The sequence below is a fragment of the Filicampus tigris genome, chromosome 21 (assembly GCF_054856515.1).
Source record: "Filicampus tigris isolate MCC_2025a chromosome 21, RoL_Ftig_1.0, whole genome shotgun sequence".
Lineage (NCBI taxonomy): Eukaryota > Metazoa > Chordata > Actinopteri > Syngnathiformes > Syngnathidae > Filicampus > Filicampus tigris.
The window spans coordinates 5137880-5164689 of NC_141237.1; the positions used below are offsets into that span (position 1 = coordinate 5137880).

General features: G+C 41.5%; 1 protein-coding gene and 2 long non-coding RNA genes across 4 annotated transcripts in view; 1 reads left to right on the forward strand and 2 right to left on the reverse strand.

Annotated features, from left to right (window-relative positions):
• On the reverse strand, positions 1-16202 carry LOC147127312 (uncharacterized). The gene is made up of 4 exons (XR_015084231.1): positions 13745-16202; positions 13249-13646; positions 1086-1384; positions 1-264 (listed from the first exon to the last, which is right to left on the reverse strand). It is a non-coding gene; the product is annotated as an uncharacterized LOC147127312 (long non-coding RNA).
• On the forward strand, positions 8161-18303 carry htr5ab (5-hydroxytryptamine (serotonin) receptor 5A, genome duplicate b). 2 transcript variants are annotated; one of them, XM_086020536.1, is made up of 4 exons: positions 8161-8406; positions 13297-13653; positions 13760-14140; positions 16900-18303. In XM_086020536.1, exons 1-4 carry the CDS (start codon positions 8344-8346, stop codon positions 17230-17232), a joined length of 1134 nt encoding a protein of 377 aa, XP_085876662.1. In that variant the 5' UTR covers positions 8161-8343; the 3' UTR covers positions 17233-18303. The 2 variants fall into 2 exon arrangements, with proteins under 2 accessions (XP_085876662.1, XP_085876661.1); XM_086020535.1 differs by lacking the exon at positions 8161-8406 and having other exon boundaries at positions 13125-13653.
• The window catches only part of LOC147127314 (uncharacterized), an 18578-nt gene continuing 8189 nt past the window's right edge, over positions 16422-26810 (reverse strand). The window contains exons 2-3 of the long non-coding RNA XR_015084232.1: positions 21118-21204; positions 16422-17498 (exon numbers count right to left, since the gene is read on the reverse strand). This is a non-coding gene — a long non-coding RNA (uncharacterized LOC147127314). The remainder of the gene's footprint in view (positions 17499-21117; positions 21205-26810) is intronic.

Sequence of the window (26810 nt, forward strand, 5' to 3'; positions counted from 1 at the left end):
ACATCTGTGAACAATGGGGAGTCTTTACTGCTTTACTGCCTGGCATGCGGTTGTAAGTAGCAGGAGCACAGCAACATTCCATTAAGGTTTGGACATGTTGTCACCCCCAATCCCCAATCCAGACTATTACTTTGCACCTTGTTTCGCACGTCCGTCTGCTGTCTTCTGCAGACCCCAGCGGCGCTCATCTTCGCATACATCTCTCTTGGCTTTCAAATGGCGATAAAGGCATTGATCAAAATTCCAGGCACATACACCTCATACCTTGTGAAGAAAAAGGAAAAGTCACGGACCGCCGTGGCTTGGAGCTGACTTTTTTTTTTCCTCTCCCTGTCGTATTCACTTTATCCTAAAATGTTCGCGAATGACAAGATTTCATGAAATGTTAGCAGATAATACGGTGACTATGGAGGAAGCCATTGTTATTTTTATGCGTCCATGTTTATGTTATGATCAGCTTTTTTTTAATATATATCTATTTATGTGTAGATATACGGTATATGTATAAGACATATATACGAATACATACAGTATATATGCATACATATAGACATATATACATATACACTAAACTGTATTTATTTACATATCATCGCTGTCCTGTGAAAAATTCAATTTTCTTATTTTTTTGTGAACGATGTTTCCGCGTTACAGACATCGCATTAACGTGAAAATTGAAAAAAAAAAAATCCAAAATCGGACATTTTTTTCACAGGACAGTGACGATATACATACATATGTGTACATATGCATATATGCATATATATACATATATACACACACACATATATATATATATATGTATATATTTATATATACATATACATTGACTTTGAGACAATGAACAAAAACTGCCTACGCCTATCAATTTAGGACGCGGATTAAACAATTTACCCGTGGCCATGTTGAGTGGACCTGCCTCGTAATAAGACAGGAGGTTAAAAGTAAACTCCTGGCCAAGTGCGCTTTGCACTTCAAGTGCAATTTTGTGGCGCTGGAAATCAATAAAGCTCCCCTCCCAGGTGTATAGATGCACTTCGAGTTGTGTACTGCTGCAGCTGAGGTGTGCGTTCCAAGGTAGGTACCGCATTGGCTCCCGGCGTTAGCATCACTTAAGGTGAAGAGTCGTCTCGCTCTCCGTGGTCATTCATCCAGCGTCCAAGTGGATTTCTGCACGTCCTCACTCGACCTCTATTGGCTGCTTATCCATCAAGCCCCCCAGCCCGACACCCCTCACATGTGTCGCATTGTATCCATGGGGAAGTATGAATCATATGGAAACATTTTCCCCCTGGGGTATTTTGCCTTTCTTGTCGCCACCTGCCGGGTTTCTTCCAACCTGGGTTGCACGAGGTAGCGGCGGCTCAGGCCTCGTGAGCTTTTCCTAGGAAAGACAACAACATTAACATTTCCTCCATGCAAATCGGGAATTAAGCAGCTTGTGACACGTGCGCACGGCATCCGCGATGTAGCCTGAGCAAATAGTGGCCTGAAATGTCTTGAGGAGAGGCGATGCACTTTAGGAATGCAAACAAATATGAATAATTTAAGATAGTCTGTCATAGAATCTTTGCCTGGTGCAGTACAGTTGGATTTAAATTTTTGGCATAAAAGATTACTTTTTTTTTTTTTTTTTTTACCTAAATAGTCAATGAATTTTTGATTCACATCAACAATTATGATAGTTTCCACAAAAATATGGATTGTACTCAGCAAAATTAACAATGTGGCAACTGTGTTTTTGGTTGTTTTTACGGTGAAGTTACAGAAGCCTATTGCATTCACTTGGGGACAAAATAATAACCTGTTTTTTGGAGTAATTTTTTTTGGGGGGGGGGCTTTTTTTGTTGTTGTTATTTTTTCAGAATAAAATTTTTTTTTTTTTTTTTTTTAGTTTTTCTGATTTTTTTTCCGCGTTTTTTTGGAATACTCATAAAAAATAGCCCGCCCCAAAAAGAAAATCTGAAAAACAGAAATAAAAAATGAATTCCACAAAACTAAAAAACACTCTGAAAAACAGAAACTTACAGAAAAAAATACTCCAAAAAATAAAGACCTCACCCCAAAAAATTACTCATAAAAAAAAAAAAAACAGAGATTTTTTTTTCTCATGTGAATGTACCAGATCACTATACAAAAAATCTTTAAAGGGGAAAAATTTAGCATTTTAAAGTATGAAGTATGCGCCGCAGGTTCTCAATAGCGTTGAGGTCAGGCGCTCCAATGAGTTTTTCTTTCTTTGATACCAACGGCAACTATAGGGTCAATCAGTTCAGATTTTTTTTTTTTTTTTCGCTTTTGTCTGTGCCTTGACAATGTTCACTAAGCCTGCTCTTAAAATCGACAAAAGGCTTTGTAATAACCTCATGGTGTTTTTTCTTTCCTAGGGAAGAAGAGAGTGCAACTTCTCAGTTTGGATGTTGAAAGGGCTGCGTGATTGCAATTTTAAGGCTCACAATAGAAGGAGAGGACCATCTATTGGGGTACAAACTTTTTCAAAAAGCGTCACAAGCAGGTTGCACAAGCCTATTCTTGATGTAGATGTGCCCCGACTCTGTATATGATCCCGGCGAGAGGACAAAGTGAGGCACGAAAATAGAAACGTGCCACGTCTGGCACGGTTGGGGGGGGGGGGGTAATTTCAAGTCATGATGAATCACGGCTGACCAAAAGCTGCATGCGGCTCTTTGATTGCGGCAAATTACACATTAAAGGGCCCTCCAAGTCCCTGTAAGAGCTCCTGATGATCTGTGGTGCTCCGCTCCCGTGGGGGTGCGCTGGTGGGTGGCCACTGGGTGAAATAAATACAGCCGTACCTCCAAGTTGGAGGTACAAGAGCTGTTAGTTCACTTTTTGAGTTGACTGCGCTCCTCTTTTTTTTTTTTTTACTGATTTTTCCTCTCCAAGTGGAACGTGTTCCGAAAATCCCCAAAATGAAAACAGATATTTGCACTTTTGTGCCCTTCTTTTCCGCGTTTGAAAAAAAAAAAAAAATTAATGGAAGTACACGGGTGAATAATCAATCTGCAAAGCCTTGACTTGACAGAAATATTCACCTCCACTGTATACAGCTAGAGAAAGTAAAACTAAAACATCGATGGTATCCATCATTATCAATACCAACCATATTATCGATTTTTGGGTCGATCGACCCCCACCGCACCTACGCGCTGTGAGTGTGAAATTACATAAAGGAAAGTTTTCAGGACACAACCTTGGCATATATAGATTTAACATTTGGAGCAAGTCAAGTTATTATTCTGCTGGCCGAGCAGTATTCAAGAAAGATGGAGCCGGAGTTGGTTTTTGCCTTTTCCGCGTCCCCGCGAGCCTTTGATGGAGCGGCTCCTCCAGCCAAACTTTGGCGCCGTTTGTCCTTGAGCGCTTCATTAATTCCCGCAGTTTTTCAGGACAGAACCTCCAGGCTATTCACCTCCGAGATGAGGCGAGGGATCACTTGAGGCACGCTGTCTGAAATTGCTGCAATTCCCAGTTTAAATGCACGCTCCCACCAGTTCATTAAGCTTTTCAATTAAAATTCATCCAAAAGAAAATTAATCGGCGTTTGAGGAATAATTAAATTATAATGATTGAATTAGAGGGGTTTTTTTTTGTTTAACACGCTAACTAGTGATTTCAATTATTCCTAGTCTTCATTGTCATTATTATTGAATGGATTTAGTCTGGTTGACATGTCGTGTCAGAACTGATTTATTATGTTAAATCCATTGGGATGTTGAGTGGGTGCGCGACTTTAAACCAAGAGAATCCAACAGGATTTGTTTTTTGAATTTTGGCATACATATTCTGCCCCCCCAAAAAAAATTGTTCACAAATGAAAACTAATAATAGATACTTTAATGATCAATTGAACAAAATTCCAGTGGCACCGGGTCACTTCCAAGATACGAGATGTTGTTAGGCCATTTTTTTTTTTTTTGCTTCGGTCCTCTAGTTTAATGCGACGGCTAAATAGCATCGACGTTGCGGCACTAAAACCCTTTAAGCAACTGGTTGAACACAACAAAGTGGAGCAACACATGTAGACAGAAAACATAACAGCACATATATTGGATATCCCCAGCGAAGAACAACTACAATTAGTGCCGTACTGTGTTTTGAGGAGCTGTATATCCGGCGTTTGTCTTCGCCCCCAAGTGGTCAAAGCAGGCGCACTTGAATGAGCAGCACAATGGCAATTTAATCGATGCAGGGTGGCGATTTTTTTTTTCTTCTTTCTAATTCTGTTGAATAATCTCATTCCTGTATGTTATTATAAAGTACGTTATTATGGAGTACTATATTGTTCATGATATACTGCAGATATTTGAACTTTAATATTTATATTATATTTTGTTAACGGCGGCGCCTCGGGCGAATCTCCATCAGTGCGGTGTTGGGTTTATTCACTGGAGCCTTCATCTGTTCTCGCTCAAACAACTCAAAACTGGCTTTGGCCGTCGCCGTGACGATGGAGCTCACCTGAGGTCACCGCCACAGCGAGTCAATACAGAAATAGATTTGCTTGCTCGCATTTTTTGTTAACGCACCTTCGAGGATTACCCGTTTATCCCGCCGCCCCGCTGCTTCTTGCGCCGTTTGCCGGTAATATGCTGAGCTCGGCGCGCCAACCCGCGCTGCCTCGTTAAGGGCGGTAATTGGGAGCGGGCGACGCCGTGCCGACGGGGGGGGGGCGGGGGGGGGGGGGGGGTGTGAACACAGACTGCATCAAGCCGATGCGTGTTTGCTCGAGGAGGAAACACACACACACACACACACACGCGCGCTCTTCAGACACACACCACTTCGCTATTGTTATGTTGCTCTAAAATGTCACAAGATGGTGCCAAAAGTTCTGACAGCCGTAATCGGTGCCAAGGAAGTATTTTGAAGTGACATATCTGAAATGAGAGACAAGGCTGAATTTTTTTGGGGGCCATCGTTTCTGTTTTGTGGTGTGCCGTGGGATTTTTTTCAAATTTCAAATCAGTGCTTTGGCTCAATGAAGGTTGGCGACTAGGAGACTGAATTGCGAGGCATTTGAGTTTTTCGACAACGAACCCGGTCACATTTTTACGATCCCTGCAAAGACAGGGGGGAAAAAAAATACACTGACAACTGCGACTTTAAGCGATGGATGCTTTGGAGCTGTCCAAAGTCCTGCCCGTAAAACACGGCATCTACTAAACAGACGCTGAACTGAGCAAGAGGATAAATCAAGGAAAAGCCACAACAGTGTTTTTTTTTTTTTTTTTTTTTTACTCCCTCGAGTCTTTTAAAAGAAGAAGTCACTAAATCACAAAGCTGCGTCCATCCGAGCAGAAGCTTCACCATGAACCATGAAAAAGAAAGACACTTGTTGTGACTCCAATTTCCGACAAAAAGCGTTTGGATTCCCATTTTTCTTACCCCGAACATTACCAGGACCCACAGGGCGAAGCTGTCGGAGTCTTGTGTTAAATCGTACGTCGGGGTATGTAATTCCTGGGCTATTTACAGCCCGGACGTTGAGAGAACGAGAGAGCGAGCGGTACAAGGTCGCGGTTGTAAATTACCGTCATGAAATCGATGAAATGACCACGATGCCTCGGGGGAGGCGTGGCGCTCGTGTTTCACTTTTTATTTAAGTAACGCGGCAAAGTCCAAACTCATACAGGTTTCGATGGCGAGAGAGAGCTGCTTCACGCCAAAAGACGACACGCCACTGTTTCTGTTTTTTGTTGTGGTTGTTGCCTCAGACAGACGCTGAATAAATGATTAGCAATCCCGATACCTGCCAGTCAAATAGGTTGCGTAACTCTTGCATAGTCAAAACAAGTCACATCATATCTTGTTCAGGTATTCCAACCACAACTGGTTGATAGTTGTGAGAAAATAAACCTAATTTCGGGCTGCATAGCGGGGTGGTGGTTTGTTTGTCTCACAGTTGAGGCTCCGGCTCATAAGCGCTATAGAAAATGGTAGAATGACCACAAGAATAGATGACTTAGAGGGGAGCCCTGTGGTACACTCCAAGGTTATAATAGGGAATTTTCATTCTATTTATTTTTTTTTCATTTTGCATTTTTTTTTTTTTTTGTAGTTAGTTTTATTTCATTTTCACAGCAGGTTTGTTAGCTTGTACTAGTTTTAGTTTTTGCGCAAATACTTAGTTTTACTTTTGTTTTTCTTAGTTATAGTATCTGTTTTAGATTTTTTTATTTTGTGTGTTTCTTGTGTGCAACATACCCCCCCCAAAAAACCCAAAACATCATTTAAAGTGTATGACGGAAGGGTCAAACAATTTTTTACATTTTTATTTGCTCTCTATATCACGGATTGTCACCTCTTGCAGGAAGATTTGGAACGTCCGCCAAGATATGCCAACTGTAATGTAAGAAAAAAAAAAAAAAAGATGTGACCAACACACTCCCACAATAGACAAGTGTAGCGAGACCGCGGAAGGTGAATGATGATATCGCCAGGTAAGACCGTCACCCCAAATTGCTTGTAATGTATCACAATCCATATTTGTTTGACGGTTGCCTCGTATTTTTTCACAGCGCCTCGTAGGACCGCCAACGTAAAAGTGATCAATGCAATACATCTGCATATAAAACGCCGCGTTGAAAATGAAACAAATCCTTTTTTTTTTTTTTTTTACGACCCCTGTCGATTTACTTGAAGGATTTCTTTCTGCCACTTGCATCACGCCGAATGGAAAACCCACACAACGTGGGCACCACCGGCGGTGAAGGAGAGTGAGAAAGTGCGTATGCCGCTGGGACCCATGTGAGGAGAGCACCTACCACTTGCGCTGAATCATTCCCGGCGGCCCGACTGTTTGGACAGGTGGTTGAAACAAATCCCTCAGATTAGCGAGGGAAGCATTTATTAGCATACGTGGCCATTAGGTAAGCTTAAGTGAAGTTAGCTTCCATGTTAATGAAGCAGCGGATCACCACCTGGCGGCGGGTAGCAACGCCCTATACAGTATTTACACCATTACCTTTATTTGAGTAACTTTGGGGATAAATTAATAAAATTTAAATTTGGGCTGGGTGATTATGAGAGCGAATGATCATCACGACAAATTTTGACTGATCTTGAAATCACGATTGGATAAAAACGATTATTCATTGATTTCAAAACTTTGCAATTACAAAGCTGTGAAAACTGAACTTCAAAACTAACTTGAATGGACAACCAGAATATATATTAGTTACAAAGTAAAATCCTAATATATTAAAACAATATCAATGAAAATATATACTTGTAGACATAAATACTGCAATAGGACCATTTATTGGCATATTAGGGGCAAGAGGAGTAAACGAAGGAAGTTGCGATCAGGCTTTATTAAGAAAACAAATTTATAAATAATTCTGTGATTAAGTCGCTTTCTTTAGTGGCTTTTCCTGTTGCGGATCACAATTGCCGCCCACCCAAATGCATTGGAAAAAAACTATACACAGTATATATTTTATTTTTTAAAACGATTCTTAAAAAAAAAAAAAAAATGCTGATAAACATGTTTTCCACAATAAATGTAGGGAAAACCTTATGAAAGCATCCAAAATATAAATACGCTTACTATTTTTTTAAATACTGAAAAAAATCCACAAATATACAACTCCACAGGTGCCGAACTGCGAGCATGCGGCGGTAGACAAAACCGTTTTGTACACAAAACTGTCAAAACTGGTAACCAGCTTCAGCTCGTCAGCCCAATCCTCAATCCTCAAGCCGATCTGCTGGGTGAAAATAACTTTGGGTAAAAATAACCCAATCTGCTCCAAATTTAACGCTACCCAGTAAGTGGGCTAGGAAAACAGCCCAGCATTTTTTGGTGCATATTTACAGACTTTTTCCAAACAACAGACATTTTCATACACCCCCCCCCCCCACCCCCCTTGTTTGGGTAACAAAAAGTGGCCACGTGGATGGTCCTACAGGCTGCAGGATTTCCCCCCCCCCCCGTCAAGACCCCCCCCTCACACACATTGGAGCAGCGCAGCAGAGTGGTTAAAAGGAGGCGGTAACGTTGTCTGAGAAACAAGATAAAGACGTCATCTGCATCCACTGTTGCATCCTTGCCTCCGATAAGACGGCTCCCCGCACGACCCCTCCCCCACCCCCCTCTCCCCACCCCCCGCATCCTTCTTCACTTCGCTGAGGCGAACGCCGCGTTTAACATGAGAGATGGACTCAAAATCAACCCCCGCCCTCCATGCCAACCGGCGTGGTACGTTCCTCATGTGCACTGTGTGTGTGTGTGTAGTCAAGCCACACTAACACACTGAGCCACCGGTATCCCCCCCCCCAACCCCTCAAACCCCCAATTCCCCAGGCGACGATGGATGCATGCAAACCGCGCACGGAGCACCTTCTGCCGCACTACTACTTGATGCTGGATCGCTAAACGGGGTGAGTAGCACCTCTTTCTTTCTTTTCGTTCTTTCCCCCTCCTCTCAGATTGCGATCGAGTTGAACATGTCGTGTAACAAGTGTCTTGTGATGCCGGAGTGTTCAGGAATCCCCGCGGGACGTGGAGCCGGGGTTATTTACAAAGTTGTGGCGTGGCAAGTTTTTGATGTATTATTTTTTTTGGGGGGGCGGGGGCTTTAAAGAAGAGACTAAAGGCATCACGTCGACACCTGCCTGCACGATGTAACGAGCTCTAATGCAGGAAGAAAAAAAAAAAGGCAAAAATTGCACAAATCAAATAAATGGTTCGCAGTGGTGCAGAAGTGAAAGAGAGAACAAAAAATAATCCTTTTGCTTTCTTAGGTTATTATTATTAAGGTCATCTTTGGTGGAGGTTTTGTTCGTTTTGTTCGTTTCAAAAACATTCAGTTTAGGCTCATTGAAAAGTCAAAATTGGCACGAGGTGTGACTGCAAGTGTTGTCTGTCTCCATGTGCCCTGTGATTGGCTGACGACGGGTACAGGCTGTGTACCCTGCTCACCAGTGACCCCAATGAGGACAAGTGCTGTAAAAAATGGATGGATGAACAGTTTGCAGCGGTGCAGTGCTTTTCAGATCGGAGTCGCTAGCTTCATGCTATCGCGCAAAACGTAATCGATGGGCAAATGGCATCGATGTCGTGGCATTAGAACCCTTTGAGCAAAGCTTATTTGGAGACAATATGACAATATTCCCAACATATATTCTTTATCCTCCACGAAAAACGACTAATATTATTGTCGCTTGCTGAGCAGTTATATACTATACTGACCCCTGGTGGCCAAGGTGCGCACACCAAAAGGAGTCACACAATGGCACGATAAACTGACTGTTTAATTCATAACATTTGATTTATTTTTTGATGAACTGTTGGTATTTTATAGGGGTTTGGAACAAATTAATAGCATTTACGTTCATTTTAAAGGAGTTAGATGATTTAGATACACGTGCTCTGATAGTTACGATAAGTGGATGATGTGATTTTGGGAAAATGTGAACATTGGTTGACGGGCTTGTCTATGGTTCTGTCTGTCAAAATCATTCCATTTCACAGCACAATCGCGGAGTCCACGGTGGGCCAAATCGTAAATTCTTTAACGTAACATTTAGGACTGTTGGCGCTGCCTGTTTTCGGAGCAGACCCCGAGAGGTCACTATTCAACTCATAAATCTGAACACACCCCACCAAACCACAAATTTGCTCAGGATAATCATTCAGAGGCAGCTGAAAATTGGGCTTTTGCTGACTATGATCGGGGGAAAAAAAAAATGTCGCTACGCGTCCCCCAACTTTCTCCCCGTCGTCTGTTGTGACGTCAGTGGCCGAGGGGTCTCCTCAGTCCGTATGCAAACCCGATTATGAGATAGGGATTGCTTTTCACTCGGCTTCTGCCCTCGCCACAGCTTTCCAATTTCATGGCTGTTAGGTGAGCTAATAGGAGCCGGAACAACAGAGGGCAGAGGGCCTTTGATTGGAGTGTGATGCCAAGAGACGGTGTCATATGTCGCACACATCGTATTGTTATTACCCGCCGGACCTTATGGATGAGGCCCGGAGGGTGATAGCCAACAGATCAATACGGCCGCCAGCGTCTGGCGGCTGTGAAAGATGCATGAAGCTTCGCCTCGGGGAACCAGTAGGAGAGGGACTTGAGATTTATTTATTTTTGGGGGCTGGGGGGTATTTTTTATTTTTTTTTGTTTTTCCACAACCAGCCAAGAAATATTCACCTGACGGTAAGAAGCAAAAAAAAAAAAAATTGAGAACTTATTGAGTCAAAGCTCCCAGTTAATCAAAACCTGATGAGAATAACAATATAATATATGTACAATATATTAACATTTTATTATGTTACAAGTTTACTTTTGTAATATTTTGACTTTATCCTTACAAAGTGACAATTTTCCCGTTACATTACATCCTTATGCTTGTGTAACTGCAGCTTTACTTTCTCCAATGAATTCCCCCCCCCTTCGCAATATTAAGACTTTTTCTCTTGTGATATTGCGACTTAAAGTGAAGTCAACCCTAACATATTTTTTTCAAGAATATGTTCTATGCAGGCCCACTGGTTGAAACAAGGCATACTCATAAATATTGCCTTTGTGGAATAAGAGTTAATCCACCCGTTTTTAGACATGTCCGGGGGCGGCCATTTTGTCACTTCTGTCGACCGAAAATGACATTGCAAATGCTAAGGGGCTCAGATAACGACCAATCACGGCTCACCTCTTTTCTGAAGCTGAGCCGTGATTGGTCGTTATCTGAGCCCCTTAGCATTTGCGATGTCATTTTCGGTCGACAGAAGTGACAAAATGGCCGCCCTCTGAGATGTCAAAAAACGGGTGCATTTTACTGCTTAATTCATATTCGACAAATGCAATAATTAATCAGAATGCCGCGTTTCAACTCGTGGGCCCGCATCGAACATATTCTTGAAAAAATATGTTTGCGTCGGTGTTACGAAAGGTCGGGCGGTGGACATTTTTTTTTTTAATCTAGGGGTTCCATCTACTCACTTGAATGAAGGCAAACAAGACCGATACAATGTTAGGAGAGAAAAAAAAAAAAAAAAAAAGCTCATCTGCTAACGCACCCTTTGGCTGTGGCACAAGCGCTGCCATGTAAAATGAATGACTGCATCAATATTACAGGCAACCAGCGCTACTTAACAGGCCAGGTCAAGGTTAGGGGAGGATTTTTCTAGACGGATCGCTTATAGATGGCTGCATGGTCGGATGGATGGAAGTCGTCGGCCGGAATATACAAGCGGAGAGGGAGTCGTGTGACGCAAAATTTATAGGCGTGAAGATACGACCTGCGGTGAAAAGGAATGTTCAATGAGGTGTGTCGGAGCACCTGGCATGATGTATGGAAATCCTTGCGCATTAGCATCAGGGCAGGAAGGCTGCTCATTCGCTGGTTTAATAGGCTCAAGCAGTGGTTCTCAAACTTTTTACGTCAAGTACCACATAAAAGTGCACCTGACCAACTTTAAAATCCAGGGGTCAAGTGGGCCTTCATCAGAAAGGAGATGGAGATTTTATTGCTAAAAAGTATATCATTATAATCCATTGCCTTAATTTAAAATATCGGGTGTTCATGAAGGCTGCGGATACCAGTCACTGATATTCAAGCATACCTGTCAACTTAAACGTTTTCCCCGTATTTTATATGTTTTTTTTCAATCATTTCAAATTGTGTACGCCGTATAACAATTTTTGTGCGGGGAAAAAAAAAAAAATTCAAAAACTCGTTTTTTGTTAGACCGATCTCGTCTTGCCCATTTGGTCTCTAATACAGAGCGTCCGTTAGCGATTCCGACTGCAAACTTCGCTCGACTTTCACGAGCATGGCGTCCCCCCGTTGAGCGATAAATAATAATAATAAATACTGTGTAAGATTATATAATAGTAATATTATACAAAGTTGCAACATGAACACGGTGCTTCAATACAGGACGATATTTTTTTAACGGAAAGAATGTCCTAATGAAAATGTGTCGCAGATAGAAGTTCGACGAAAAATAGTACCAAAATATAACTTTACGAGCAAAAAGTTCTGAAAGGTCAAATGCAAATGTATTTGTACGAAAAAGTTATGTACAAGTGAATTGTACTTTTATTGTATTCAATCTTTTGCATACCACAAGAGGTAGCTAAAACACACATCTTTAAAAGACAAATATAAAATATTTTTTATATTAAAGAAATAGAGTTTGCAGTCATACAAACAAAACAAAATATTGTCATAAATGTTGACATCAAACCGGTAACATTTCGTTTTTGGCAATATATGTATATGAATATATATAATTGCAAGTTGTGTATCCAATCTAAATATAAATACGGTACCTCAAATATTGTCAGTGAAAATAAAAGGAACTGGCCTCAACGTTCCAAAGGAGCGGCAAATACATTGTCTTTTGGTCCTCATAATATTTTGACTTCATCATTCAAATGTTTCTATTTTTCTGTTCAGCGTGGCCTTAATATGCTTCTGTCTTCTAAAAAAAAAACCCTACTCGTAACAGAATACTGACGTTGATGCAAATCGGAGGCGGGCGGCGGAACAGGGAGGGATAATAAATATGAATGTTTCTTTTTGTTCCCGTGGTAAAAGAAGTGCCCGAGTAGCGCCGCGAGACCTTTTAGCGCCATCTGAAATTGCACTTGAAAGGTTGTAGGCAGCCTGTCTGGCAACCACGGATGAGACGCTCAAGTGGCTTTTTCACCGTCGCGAGGAAATCGCTAAATGGCCTCTCGAGAGAACGTGTACTACTGAAAAAAAAAAGATAGATAAAAAAATGTTGTCAGACTTAATGCAATGGGTCATTTTTAGTATGGGGGCAATAAATTATTATTTTTTTAAAAATCAAAGAACAACTTCAAGTTCCTGAATGCCACTCCCAGTTGAGGTTCACTGTCCAACTAAACGTAAAACAAAGAGAATTACCCATTTGCATTCAAAACAGCCAAACAACTGCTTAAAGAAAGGCCCCACTCGCCAAATGCTAATTTGCGTCTATGTTGCTTTAATGCTTTAGCCAACCGATTGAACACAAGTGGTTAAACAACACCATGTAGACAGACAATATAAATATAAACAGTAGTTAATGTCATATACTCTTTATCCACTGCGTAGAGAGACGAATATTAGTGCTGCACTGTTGAGCTCACAGACAATACTATAAATACTGTATGTAAATAGAAATATATACTGTATATAAGTACATATATCAACACATATACATATATATGTATACATACATATATACTGTATATACACTGTATATTGTGTACCTTTTTACTTCCACTGCACGCGACTTCCTCGCAGTTCTCCTCTTTCAGATGCAGAATGACTCGACGTCCATTTTGGAACCGCCTAGCATGACGTATCCCAACGGCAGCGCGGCCAGCGCGGCCAACGCCAGCGGGTCGGGCCCGGAGGGCGACACGTACCGGCCGTTCTCGCTCTTCAGCGTGCTGACGCTGACGCTGCTGGCCATGCTGGCCGTGGCCACCTTTGTGTGGAACCTGCTGGTGCTGGTGACCATCCTGCGGGTGCGCACGTTCCACCGGGTGCCCCACAACCTCGTGGCATCCATGGCCATCTCCGACGTGATGGTGGCGGCGCTGGTGATGCCGCTGAGTCTGGTGCACGAGCTCAACGGACGGCTGTGGAAGTTGGGCCGCGTGCTCTGTCAGGTGCAGGTTATTCAGATTTTTTTTTTTTTCCTTAACTTCACAAAAAAAAAAAAATCTATCTTTTTTTTTTTTTTTTTTTTTTTTTACGTACTGCGCTCCGCTGCAGGTATGGATCTCCTTCGACGTGCTGTGCTGCACGGCCAGCATCTGGAATGTGACGGCCATCGCTCTGGACCGCTACTGGTCCATCACGCGCCACCTGGAGTACACGCTGAAGACGCGCAAGAAGATCTCCAACGTGATGATCGCCCTGACGTGGCTCCTGTCGTCCATCATCTCGCTCTCGCCGCTCTTCGGCTGGGGCGAGACGTACGCCCAGGGCATGAAGTGCCAGGTGAGCCAGGAGCTATCCTACACCATCTTCTCCACCTTCGGCGCCTTCTACCTGCCGCTCTGCGTGGTGCTCTTTGTCTACTGGAAGATCTACAAGGCGGCCAAGTTCCGGATCGGCTCGCGGAAGAGCAACACCATCACGCCCATGGCAGAGGTGATTAGCAACACCGTTATAGTTAGCAAACGAAAATTTCTATTTTTTAAAAATCGTAAATGAAATAAGGTGTTTTTGTTTTTTTTTTAAACAAAAACTAACTGAAACTACATTCTATATTATAAAATTATAACTAGCCTCTATGGAAGATGGAAGGTCAAAAAGTTGTTTGGGAACAGTAATTTACTTTATTACACAATACTTATTGTGACTTTTTTTTTTTTTTTTTTGCACTAAAACTAATTTAAATTAAGCATTTCCGCCCAAAAAAGAAAAAGTAATTCAAACTAACAAATCCCGACTAAAAAATAAATAACTGAATTTGAAAATCAAAAGCTAAAAACTAAAACTAAAACTAATATAAATGCACCTTAACCCTAACCCTTTTCCAAAAAAAATAAAAACTGAATTTGAAAAACAAAAGTCCACATGAAAAAAAACACAACTTGCAAACCTCCTGAAAATCGTATTCATGTAAATTAGAATTTTACTCAAATATCTTACAGTATTGGGTATATATCGCAACATTAAAATTTTTGGCACCTGGAATATTTAATGTAACGTAACAATTTTATGTGTCATAATACATATCCCCCCCCCCAAATATCACAAAATTATGATTTCATTGGCCTTATGTATATATTTTTTCTGGTAATATTACAAATTGTATTTTTGTAAATGTTTTCTTGTAACATGGTGACCATTTTCGCCTACATATTCATTTAATTCTACCCCTTCTTAAAAAAAAAAAAAACAATCAAATTTAAGAATAAAACTTTCTGAAAAACTTTACGAGCTTTCTCGTAACAGTACAATTTGATTCCAATATGCCACTTTGAGAACGTAATGATTTAACCCCCACCAAGCATTCCTATTTGCAGCCACCAAGGAATTTGGCCCTTCATCAGAATCATTTCCTGCATGCTGTTCAGGTGCGTAGGCGGCAACGAATATAAATATCAGCATCTCGGCCTTTGTGCGCCTCGCCGCTTGCTCGTCAGCGCACTCAAAAGGTCAGACGCTCATCTATTCGTCAAGCACCCGCAACGATGAAACGACGAAAATGGAGTCTTTAGACCAAAGGCATCTTCAGAAAGTGACTCAACGTTTGGGGGGCAAACTAAGATTGTGATTTGCCTCCCAATCCATCACTGTTGCCCGTCATGCACAAGTTGCCTCAAATTGGAGGCGGGCGGTCTTGCGGAACTAACTGGAAGCCGAATCAGAGGCAACGTTTAACGCTTGGAAGAAGAGAACTTTGCTCCAGCAGCAATATAACAAATTTGTTTTTTTTTTATTGGATTTTTTTTCCCCACCGTCCCCTTGTGCCGTCATGTCATCTTGTTAAGACTCGCTCAGGTTTTACACAGAAAATTACAACAATTTTGAAAAAGTTTCTCGCTAGGTTATGATTGTATGCTCCTAAAAATGCAACCTTTATTCAGAATATTAGGATATAACTTATTTCAAAAAAAATATGCTGCCTTTTTTTTTTTTCTTTCTAAATTATACGATCAAATAAAACATCTGGGTTTATGAGGGACAATATTCGCTTTTGTCAAAAAAGTAAAAGTTATTATCTTGGGTTAACCCTGACCCCTGCCAAAGCGAGAAAAAAGCAGCGACGTTGTGCGTTTTGTATGCCGGCCGCGCAGGCCTTGAGCAGATAAACAAAAGGAAGAAAAGTCGGCCTTGAGGCGCAAGACAAAAGAGGAGGAAGTCACAATTATTGACCTTATTGAGCTGCTTGGTTTGAGTTTGGCGGAGCGAGGCAAACACAAGCCTCACGCGCTGTGTGTTTGTGATCCACCTGACAATTCTCTACACTGGCAACCATAATCCAGTTGTTGAGCCTGCGGGGAAACGAGGATTGATGCGTCGCTAGTCAAGACGGGCGAGTGGCAGGCACGCGGGAGCTAAGTGACTCGACGGCCGGCTAGCGCACAAAGCTAACGCGTCAAAAAGCAACAAAAGATCCATTCAAATGCATGATGTCTGTCAAACAAGATATAAACCCAAAGTCGAAGTTTAAACTAGTTTAAACAACTAGTCACTAGTTGAAACGCGGCATTCTGATTAATATTGCGTTTGTGGAATATGAGTTAATCCACCCGTTTTTATCCATCTCAGGGGGCGGCCATTTTGTCACTTCTGTCGACTGAAAATGACCAATCACGGCTCAGCTTCAGAAAACAGGTCAGGCGTGATTGGTCGATACCTGTGACAAAATGGCCGCCCCCAGAGATGGCTAAAAACGGGTGGATAAACTCTTATTGCACAAACGCAATATTCATCAGAATGCCTTGTTTCAACTAGTGGGCTTGCATGGAACATAGTCTTGGAAAAAAATATGTTTGGGTTGACTTCCGCTTTAAGTGGGGGGGCATTTTAGTATCGAGCAATGATAGCAGGTGCGGTATCAGGCCGATAACGGCCTTATTTCATGGTATGGGGTACTTATGAAGGGTGCCGATACCAGCCACCGAGGCTTAAAGTAAAAAAAAAAAGGGTCCGTTTGACACATCGGGGCATCATCACGTGCGTCAGAAAGACAGACAGGTCTTTGTTCAGAATGATCTGCCATTGTGTTGACTAGAATTTGACGTATCATCACTACTAGCGGTATTGGTGCTTGGTATCAGTATCGGTGAAATTCGGTGAAACAGTCCTTTTCCAGGGTGGCTCATATTATTTCCCACTTCTCGTCTAGCGTCGTCTCCGGTCCACTCTATCGATTTGACGTCTTGATTTGGCCGCAGGTGAAGGAGGAGGCGCGGCAGCCCCAGATGGTGTTCACGGCGCGCCACGCCACCGTCACCTTCCAGACGGACGGCGACACGTGGCGCGAGCAGAAAGAGAAGAAGGCGGCGCTCATGGTGGGGATCCTCATCGGCGTCTTCGTGCTCTGCTGGATCCCGTTCTTCATCGCCGAGCTGATCGAGCCGCTGTGCTCCTGCGACATCCCGCCCATCTGGAAAAGCATCTTCCTCTGGCTCGGCTACTCCAACTCCTTCTTCAACCCGCTCATCTACACCGCCTTCAACAAGAACTACAACAACGCCCTGAGGAACCTCTTCTCCAGGCAGCGTTGACCCAGAGACTGCCTACCGGACACCGTCCCCCCCCGTGTCGTTGTCGTGTCACCTCCCAGCCGGACTCCTCAAAAAAGATGACGAAATGTCCTTGTTATAAGGAAGAGTCCTTTGGAAGTACGCCGGGAATTGGTTCAAAGGAGAGCCGGGAGACATCCAAATGGAAGCCGTGACTGCTAAGAGAGTCATCTGCGATCCGCCAACGACAAAAGCGCTCATTCGGTCGGTTTGACTGATGCTTCCGAGGCAATTATCGTGGCCGGGAGCTGACAAATGAAGGAAAACCAGAGGCGTGGAACTTAGCGAAGTCACAGCTGCACTGTCCAACAGCATTCGGTATAGAAGACTTCAAGAATAGTGGAAGCAAGGTTGCTCCATTCAAATACGCTCCACGAATATGACATTTGTTTCTCTAACGCGACGTGAATTTTAGTCTCAACTCAACTTTAGAACACCCGGAAAGGCACAAAAGTCTGCCATTTTAGGCTCATTTCCAAGGGTCCTTCAAAACGAACCGATTGCTACAAAAATGTCAAACAAAAGAACGCAGCTCCGCCCCTTAAAGTCAGTTTGACTTAGCCACATGACATTTGGTAGGCGTGTTCATGAGTTGAACATCAAAAAAAAAAAAAAAAGTCAAACAATTCGGTTCGGTTGAACCAAAACCGATTTCCCAATATAAATCGGTTCTCGTTACACCCGTCACATTATGACTGAACTCAATCCACGCGATCCCGTCTTATAAAACGAGAATCATGATATTGTGCTGGCGTACTTGATGTTGTGACGTGGGACTGCTCCAATTTAACATTTGCCAGACGGGGATATGATTGGATTTGAGATCAAAGAAGTCGTTGCCATTAACCGAGGTGTACTTAGACGCCGTCCCACATATTGTGTTTATCCCCTTCACTTTGTTTCCCCGCCAGTATTCCCGAGACTCTTTCTCTCACACAATCCATTTGCAACTTCAATCGTCGCAGGCGGCATCGCGGGAATTTCCCATCGCGCCGGATGCCTCAAATATGACTTCTTAGGTGGGCGCATATTAAAAAAAAGTTTTGCATGGTGTTTCAAATGACTCCCCTTTGTTCTCGTTATGATTTCACGGCACGCTGCGAGTGACCCTAAAGGACGCAGAAGCTCATTTGTCACCCGCCCGCCGGCCGGCTTTACTCCTGCGTGCATGGCGACCATAACGGAAGAAGCAGCAAGTATTCATATTCGCTCTTCTCGTGCAATGCGGCGTAGCTTGAGGTAAGTGCCAGTTAATAGCGGCTATACCAAAGATACACACAAAATTGAACAACGCCAGGTTTGTAAAGCTGCTATGTGTTATTTATGAAGTCAACAAATAATAAGCCCTATGGCAAAAAACACACTTGGGCGAATGATGTTTTTCCAGTTGTATACGATATACAGCAAAAGCGAGGGTGAGCTAGCTCGCACGCGAACATGTGATGACTCGTGTTGTGTAACCTTTCCCACAGTTTACATTTTCCGTGGTCGTTTAAAAATTTTAATTCCCCCGTCATTTAGAAATTGGCTCATGATTTTTGAAAACGCAGCCCCAGAAGTCAGATTCACTTAGCAGCATGAAATTCGGTAGGCAGGTTTATCAGGAGACCCACAAAAAAAAAAAAAAAAAAAAAAAAAAGCAGCAGAAAAATGCACTCGTTTTTAGCCAGCTCCGGGGGCGGCCATTTTGTTTTCTGTCGACTGAAAATGACATCACAATTGCTGACAACGACCAATCACGGCTCGGATTCAGAAAACGGGTCAGCCGTGATTGGTCGTTGTGAGCAGTTGTCATGTCATTTTCAGTCGACAGAAGACAATAATGGCCGCCCCCGGAGCTGGCTGAAAACGAGTGCATTTTGCTGCTTAACTTATATTCCACCAACGCGAAATTAATCAGAATGACGTGTTTCAACTAGTGGGCCTGCTGGGAACATATTCTTGAGAAAAATATGTTTGGGTATGACTTCCGCTTTAAGTAATTAAAGGGCATTTTTGTACAAAATCCAACTGAATTCTCATGAGAACATCCCGACGGAGGCTTTACACAGAACTTGAGCCAACCCTTTCAAGAAATCAATCTAAAGTAGCATGCATTCATTTAAAGCCCAACATTGCTGTTTGATTGTATAGGCTTGTTCAGTGTACCACGTTAAAGGTCACACCTAAGAGAAGGAAAAATGCAATGGTTTCAATGTGTCCTTTCGCTGAAGTCAGATGCGCTGATAATTAATCATCAACTCAAGATGGAGACGGAGGCTTCCATAGGACGCTGCAGCTCGCATTTTGATGGAGATGTTCCCGATGAGAGGCCTTTTTACCTCAGATAAGAGTTCCTTTTAAGGCCTAGCGTTCCTCCATGGCTACGGGGAGATTTAATAAAGCGCCACTAGCACGTGCTATCTCACTGCCGCAGCCCTGCCAGCCGGCGTTCACATTTTTTGCACGGGTGGAAATGTGGCTCGACTAAACAGATTTAGACGGAGGGTTGCCGGCGGCGATGCCAGCTTACGCAGCTGAATTTTATACACCAGTTTAATCAGTGTACACGCAGTCCCCAAATGACCTTCGCTAGTTTTGTTAGCTTAGCTGGCAAAGCTTGCTCCTGCACAAGTTAGCATTTTTTTTATTTTTTTTTGTCTTAAATTGCGAGCACTAGCAAACATCAAAACAAGCGGGAGTTTAGCAGTGAACAAATCTTCAAATAAGAGGCCAAGTGCTTACTTCACATTTTGTAGATTTCACATTGGTGGCAGTCAGCACTGTTTTTTTTTTCCCCCTTCTTCATTTGTCTCAATTTAAACTTTACACGTATTCCAAAAGTGACACCATTATCTTCTTTTTCACTTTTTTGACATTTTGACACTGAAATCATGCCTTTTGAAACCAGAACACGGAATAGGAGAAGGACCCCATTATCAAAACTCCAAAGTGGCTCCCAGAGAAATCAGTCTTCTTTGTTCATTTTTCAGAGTTGCGTGGATCATGTCTCAGCGCACCTATTCTCTCTCTCTCTCTCTCTTTTTCTCACTTTCTCTGTCTCTTTCTCTTTCTCTCTTTACTGCGCCCCAGCAGGTCATGAATACTTGATAAGATTCCGAGCGGGACGCACGGCAAGGAGATGAAGCAGTTGTTCTTGTACTGACCTACCGTGTTCAATGAGGGCGCATTTAATTAGCCTATTAATAACTAATACGATGGAAAATGTGCACAAAAAAGTAACGCGCAGAAATTCAAAGAGCGGCTGATTATATATATAGTCTAAATCTAACTGCTTTGAAATAATGAGAGAACGCATTGCTGACTACAAACATACGAGGGTCGCCTGATGATGATAATTGTGATTTGTTCAATTCTTCCTCAGTTATATTGCCTTTGAACAATAGAAAAAGCAATAAAACTTAAAGAAATGACCTTAATTTTACATTTCGTTTTCAGTTGTGTTGTCTGTAAGCTTTAAAAAAAAACAAAAAAAAAGAAAAAACACACTCAAAAATGCGATAATTTTTTTTTTCTTTTTTTTCTTTTTTTTTTTTTAGTTCTGGTGTTGGCAAGTTTAAAAAACAATGCCAAAAAAGCACTCACAATTCCAGCCAACTTGCCTCTGCATGTTTATCGGTATGCACGCACCTCATTTAGCTTTGCGTCAAATTCACGTCCGGTGCTCGAGCGAACTAATCGTTGACCACACACTAAAGGACTCGCAATCGTAAATATTGAACCGAATTACCTTTAAGGGCCCAACAAACGGTGGTCGCACAGACCACACGTGCCAAAGGGAGCTCATTTAGAGGGCCGTTCAATAGTTCGCCACTTGTTTGTCATCCACATCTACGACGCAATAATAGGAGATGGAAGTCAACTCACTGGAGGGGACTCGCGGCACAGGCGGGTGATTGAAGACGAGCTTCCTCGTGCTTCGTTGCCATGGCGGCGGGGCGACAGGAGAACATTCTGCCACACAGGTTAGGGATACAAAAAAAAAAATATATATATATATATATATAGCAGAATTTATGTATACATAAATGGATTTACATATATACATATACGCACACATATATACATACATATATGCACATACTGTATATAAGCATACACATACAGCATACATAAATATATATCCATAGATATACATATGTATACATGTAAAGGTATAGATATACTGTATACACATACAAACACATCTACACATACATACATATATACTGTAAATCGATTGTACATATACATATATATATATATATATATATATATATATATATATATATATATATATATATATATATACATAAATACATACATACAGTACATCCCGTACATATATACATATACATGCATATGTTCTGTTTACAGCACATAGGCGTGGCCAATCAATATGTCACCGTGAAAAGTGATTTGTCACGTCTTCATCACTTTCAGCTCTCCCGTTTGGACGGGTCGCAGACTCGCTGGTAAATCACAGCCCGATTTAGATGCTTCGTCAAGCCCCTCCTGTTGTGCAATGGTGGGTGTCCAGCCTCCGAAGCAGGTGGCAGCGTTTGGCCAAAAGCTCCCTCAACAGGGTTGCGGCACTGAAATCCATTGATTATCGGGCAATGGATCCTATTTGGGACTTCAGTGGGTGTTCGAAGATGGTTTATTTCTGCAAATAGTAGCTGCGGGTGTTTATTTACACACGTGCAGATTACTTGCACCTGTTGGAACAATTCCAGTATGGCTGGAAGCCAGTTAAAAGTTACTTCTTCAGTTCGGTTGTCGTCTAGCCGAAGTATATACAAAAAAAAAAAGAGGCTAAATAACTGTGTAAAAAAATGTCTGTCCTTTCAAAGGGTGAGTCGTTTTACTTCATTTTGCTTGTACTTACATTTTTCTTGGGAGTTGCTTATGTAATACACCACTTTTACAGTATGAGTGTGGAACAAATGAATTTGAATGTTTCCTCTGACTAAAAATTGTGAGGACAATGTGCTAACCACAAGTCCACCGTGCTGCCTAAGCATTCATCAAATAATCATGTGGCACAAAACCCAATCGAATCACATCATCCTTTCTGTGGTCTCAACTTACGCCGGGATGTCCGCCCGCGCACTTTGATGCATTTGATGTTGCACGTTTTTAGCATCGCCCCCGTTCAGTTCAGTTCCCCGTGAAGAAATCATTACCGTATGAATGACAACAAAGTGCCATTGGCGATCACGGGAGCATAAAAAGCCACGTCACATTTAACACGGGAAAAAAAAATCTCACTGAGGCCAGCGTGCTGGGCTGAAAATTACGTTTTGTGATGCTTGCGGTGAACCGATGTGGATTTATTGTTCTTTATTCTTTCTCACACGCTGCAACTTTACTAATCCGAGTGGAGGATAGCGGCACCTTGTTGCTATGGTATTTTGTGGGAAGAACACAGCATGGCAGGCTTAACAGTAGCCTATGTCTCTCTCTCTCTCTCTATATATATATATATAGATACATTTTTTTAATTGAAGATATTTTTATCCATTTACATTGGCAAGAAGCATCTCCGTCGGCCATTGTTTCGGCGGCACCTTTTTGGAATACCTGCAGTGATGAACTTGCATTAGCCAGCTGATTGCTTTCCACTTCTTTTAACAGCAGTCATTGGGGGAATTATTGAATTAGCATAATGATAGCGGCTCGCTTAAATGAAACCCACTAATGCAGATACTTGGGCAAAATATGACATACGACAAGAAGGGGACAGGAATCAAGCCATTAAAAAAGGAGATTTTATGTATTAGCATTTTACATGCAGATTCTAGCTATTCATTTTAGTTCAATAAAGATATTTGAAATATAAAAGACATGCCTAATCTATTTTATTGTATTTTTGTTGATTTTTTTTTCAACATATCTTTCGAGAAAATATTTGGTTAACAATAGAATTCAACTTGTGCATCCTAGTTTCTATGACGGAAGATATTTACACTTCCGTTTATTCCTTAAAGTGGGAAAAGACACAGAGCACTTTGCCACTTAAAAAAAATCCTCGTGGGTTAGCGGTCATTACTCTTGTATTAAAACAACAAATAGCGCACTCAACTTCATTGAAATGGACCAATGAACATAAAGAGAGGAGAAATCCATCCATTTCCATGAGCATTATTGATATTGTCATCTGAGCTGTGCTTAGCGTCCTCTGCCAGGCTAATTCACTTATTGATCGTTCTGTTAGGCAGTGACGGGGAAAGTGCTGAGTGGGCACACACGGGAGGCCATTAGCTCAAGTGAGCGCCGTGTGCGGGCGTACGCCGGAGATAACTTTGTACATAATGTCATCGCAGGGCATAAAAATGAAATCAAGTGCCGCGCATGCGATCGCGCTTGTTGAGTGACGCGAGCAAGGTGAAAGTCATCAAATGTCCCATTTTCATTACATTAAAACATGTCTGCCTCACTTTACTAGCGTCTCGGTTTTGGCGGCACTCCAAGAAGCTTTTGTTCGCATACTTTGCCACTTTGGACATAAGATTAGGTACAAGTGCATTAGGAAAACTGTTCAGGTTGCTGACGTGGGGCGTTTAAATTTGGCGGGGTGCCCACTGCATGTGCCACATACGCTGATCTGCACAACAATTAACAAGTGTCAGTTGAGCCTATATGCCTCCTTTAAAAAAAAACAACAACAACAAATGCAATTATAATAAAAAGAGCACTTGGAAAAAAAAAACGTCACTTTGCTACTAATTCCATGTCTTTTTAAATGTTTTTTTTATATTTTTTTCTATTTTGTGGTGTTTCCTACTAAACAGATTTTGTGAAATGAGTTCAAGTCTTTGGGGAAATAAGACGACGTGTAATTCATCCCGTTCCAACATCTGCGAGGAGCTGAATCCAAATGAAGTCATTAATGAAAAGATGTGCCAGTTGATATCAATGAAGGGATGTTCCGGGCTACGTTTGCCAGCGTTCAAGGCTTTCGCGCATACTCCCGCCGTGTATGCTCACTGTTGGGAGTCACTTCCCACTGTCAGCTTTCATAATAACGACAGGAGGTCGCGTCGAGCGCGTTGCCTCGGCAGCCTCTTGGAACGCCGAGACGGAATTCCCAGAGATGCCGTCACTAGCGGCGAATTCTAATCATCGCGGGAGCGCTGACAACGTCTTCAAACGCGATCATGTCAGTAATATAAACCTGTCAAAAAAAAATCTGTCGGCAAGTGTTTGTTGATAGGGAAAATTGGCCTCGGGTTGCTCAGATGCAAGCCACGCCTCCATTACTCCCGATGCAAAATTGGAGATCTGTTTCTGCCGGTATCATTATCATCGATTATCAATCCGTCCGTCCATTTACTGAACCGCTTATCCTCCACGATAGCTAGCTAAATAGCTAGATAGAAGGGATAATTCACAAGGTGAAAACAATTGGCCCCTCGCTGACACCATTTGCCTAATGAGCAGTTCCATCTCACTTAGGGCTGTTAATGGTCCGACATAATTGCTCCAGCGGAAATGTCAGGGCGCTCCATGTCCGGGCCAATAAATTCCACCTAGATCTGGGGTGCCCATCTGATATAGTTTTTAACATCTCGCCATGTAGCGTAAAAAGCGCTGGCCTGTGTCCTTGGAGCTTGTTGGACAGTACAAAATTAGCAGTTAATTTGGAAGCAATGAAGAATTGTTGCCAGTTTCTGTGAATAACACGATGGGAGAAACTTTCATTTTCGTATTCGATGCATGTGTTGTAGAAACAGGAAACCTGTTTTTTTTTTTTCCTGTAGCCTCAGCTGGCAATTTTTATCCTTAGCACTTTGGACAATCAGGCTAATGTTACAACAAACAAATCTAATTGAAAACGTATAAAAGGTGAAAGGACATGAAAATACCAAGATGTGTTGAAAGTTGTGCCGCTCATTTAGTGCAACAAGAGGGCCATTTTTTCCCAGCAAGGCTAAAGCTACAAGCAATGCAAAAAAAAAAAAACTATCAAATAAAACCTGAGAAAAGGTGAAACAAGATGAAAGAGCAAAATGTTGAAAGATATTCAACTCAAAATTACGTGAAGTCATTTTCATCACTTGTATCCTAGCTAAGTTGCACGTTGCACAACAAAGCTAATGCAATGACTAACTAGTTAGTTAGCTAGTTAGCTCTTTGGACAACTAGGCTAATGTTATGACAAAAACAATCCAATAAAAACCTGTATTTCGATAAAAAGTTAATATTCCCCTGAGGGATATTAAGCTTGTGGGGACATTTTCTCCACTTTATTCCAAACGACTTGGAATGTGATGCTAATGCTACAACAAACGGTGTGAACGCCAATCCAATTAAGAGCACAACAGTTAATTCACGCTAATGTTCAGTGCGTGTAAATAGCCAGCTGTCTGCTCACACATCGGCCATTACAATCAAATATTTTTAGTGTGTCCGTGTTTGAAGTGGACTTTTTTTTTTTTTAAAGTATTGTATACTTTTTTTTATGACAATTTGGTGTAGCTTTGCCGATTTCTGCTCAGCACGTGACGTAGAAAGCAGGAATTCCATGCTCTTCACTAAGCCATTTGCATTCCATTTCTGTCTCATCTGCACACTGTCGGAAAGCCTTTTTGTTCTAAACCGGGAACAGGAAAAAGAAAATGGAAAGGGGAACAATGAATATTTGTGACAGCAGATTGGCTGCTGAAAAATTCACCGTCAATTTCACAAGTCGCCGACCAGAAACAAGATGAAAACCTCGTCTTGGCATCCAATTTTTTGAATGTGTAGATACTCGTGCTCACACATACGCACACACACACACACACACACACACACACACACACACACACACACACGGGTGCCAAATATTCACATTTGTCAAACATCTGTGACGAAAGATGCAATTTGTGCAAATATGCAAATATAATGAGGCTATCTAATGCACATTAGCTTCTCGTGATGTTTGTTTTGCTTGCAGCTAGAAAGAATAATGGTGAGTTGTCCCTTCATCAATCATACCTTATTGGATGTCTTCAAATTGAATAAATAAATGAAATCAAATCAAAACAAATCAGGGTCACAAAAATTGTATCAAAAATAGATTACGGTCAACTACAATTTAATACAGAACATTTTAACTGAAAAAAAAACCATAAAAGTGAGATGATCAATTATTCAAAGTGGTAATACATTGCAAATAAATGACAAAGCGATCCTAAAGAAAAATAAATTAATTGATGAATGCATTGATGCCTGCATATATTACAGTACAGCTCATTATTTTGTCTAATGTTTAATCAAATAGATAAAAAAATATACTCTATATATTTTTTTAATTGAAGACTAAATTTCATATACATATATGTATATGTATATATTATATATGTATATATTATATATACATGTATATGTATATATACATATTATATATATGTATATATACATATTATATATATATATATATATATATATATATATTTATATATACATATACATATATATATATTAGTGCTGTCAAGCGATTAAAATGTTTTAACTAATTAATCGCTAAATTTTCCATAATTGCTCGCGATAAATCGCATTTTTCAACTATAATTTTTTACGAAGCTTTGAACCGA

Coding starts and splice junctions, on each gene's coding strand:
- htr5ab (XM_086020535.1), top strand. CDS start 13,204: ATGTATACATACATATATACTGTATATACACTGTATATTGTGTACCTT. Junction 13,654..13,759: donor TGGGCCGCGTGCTCTGTCAG/GTGCAGGTTATT, acceptor GCTCCGCTGCAG/GTATGGATCTCCTTCGACGT. Junction 14,141..16,899: donor CCATCACGCCCATGGCAGAG/GTGATTAGCAAC, acceptor ATTTGGCCGCAG/GTGAAGGAGGAGGCGCGGCA.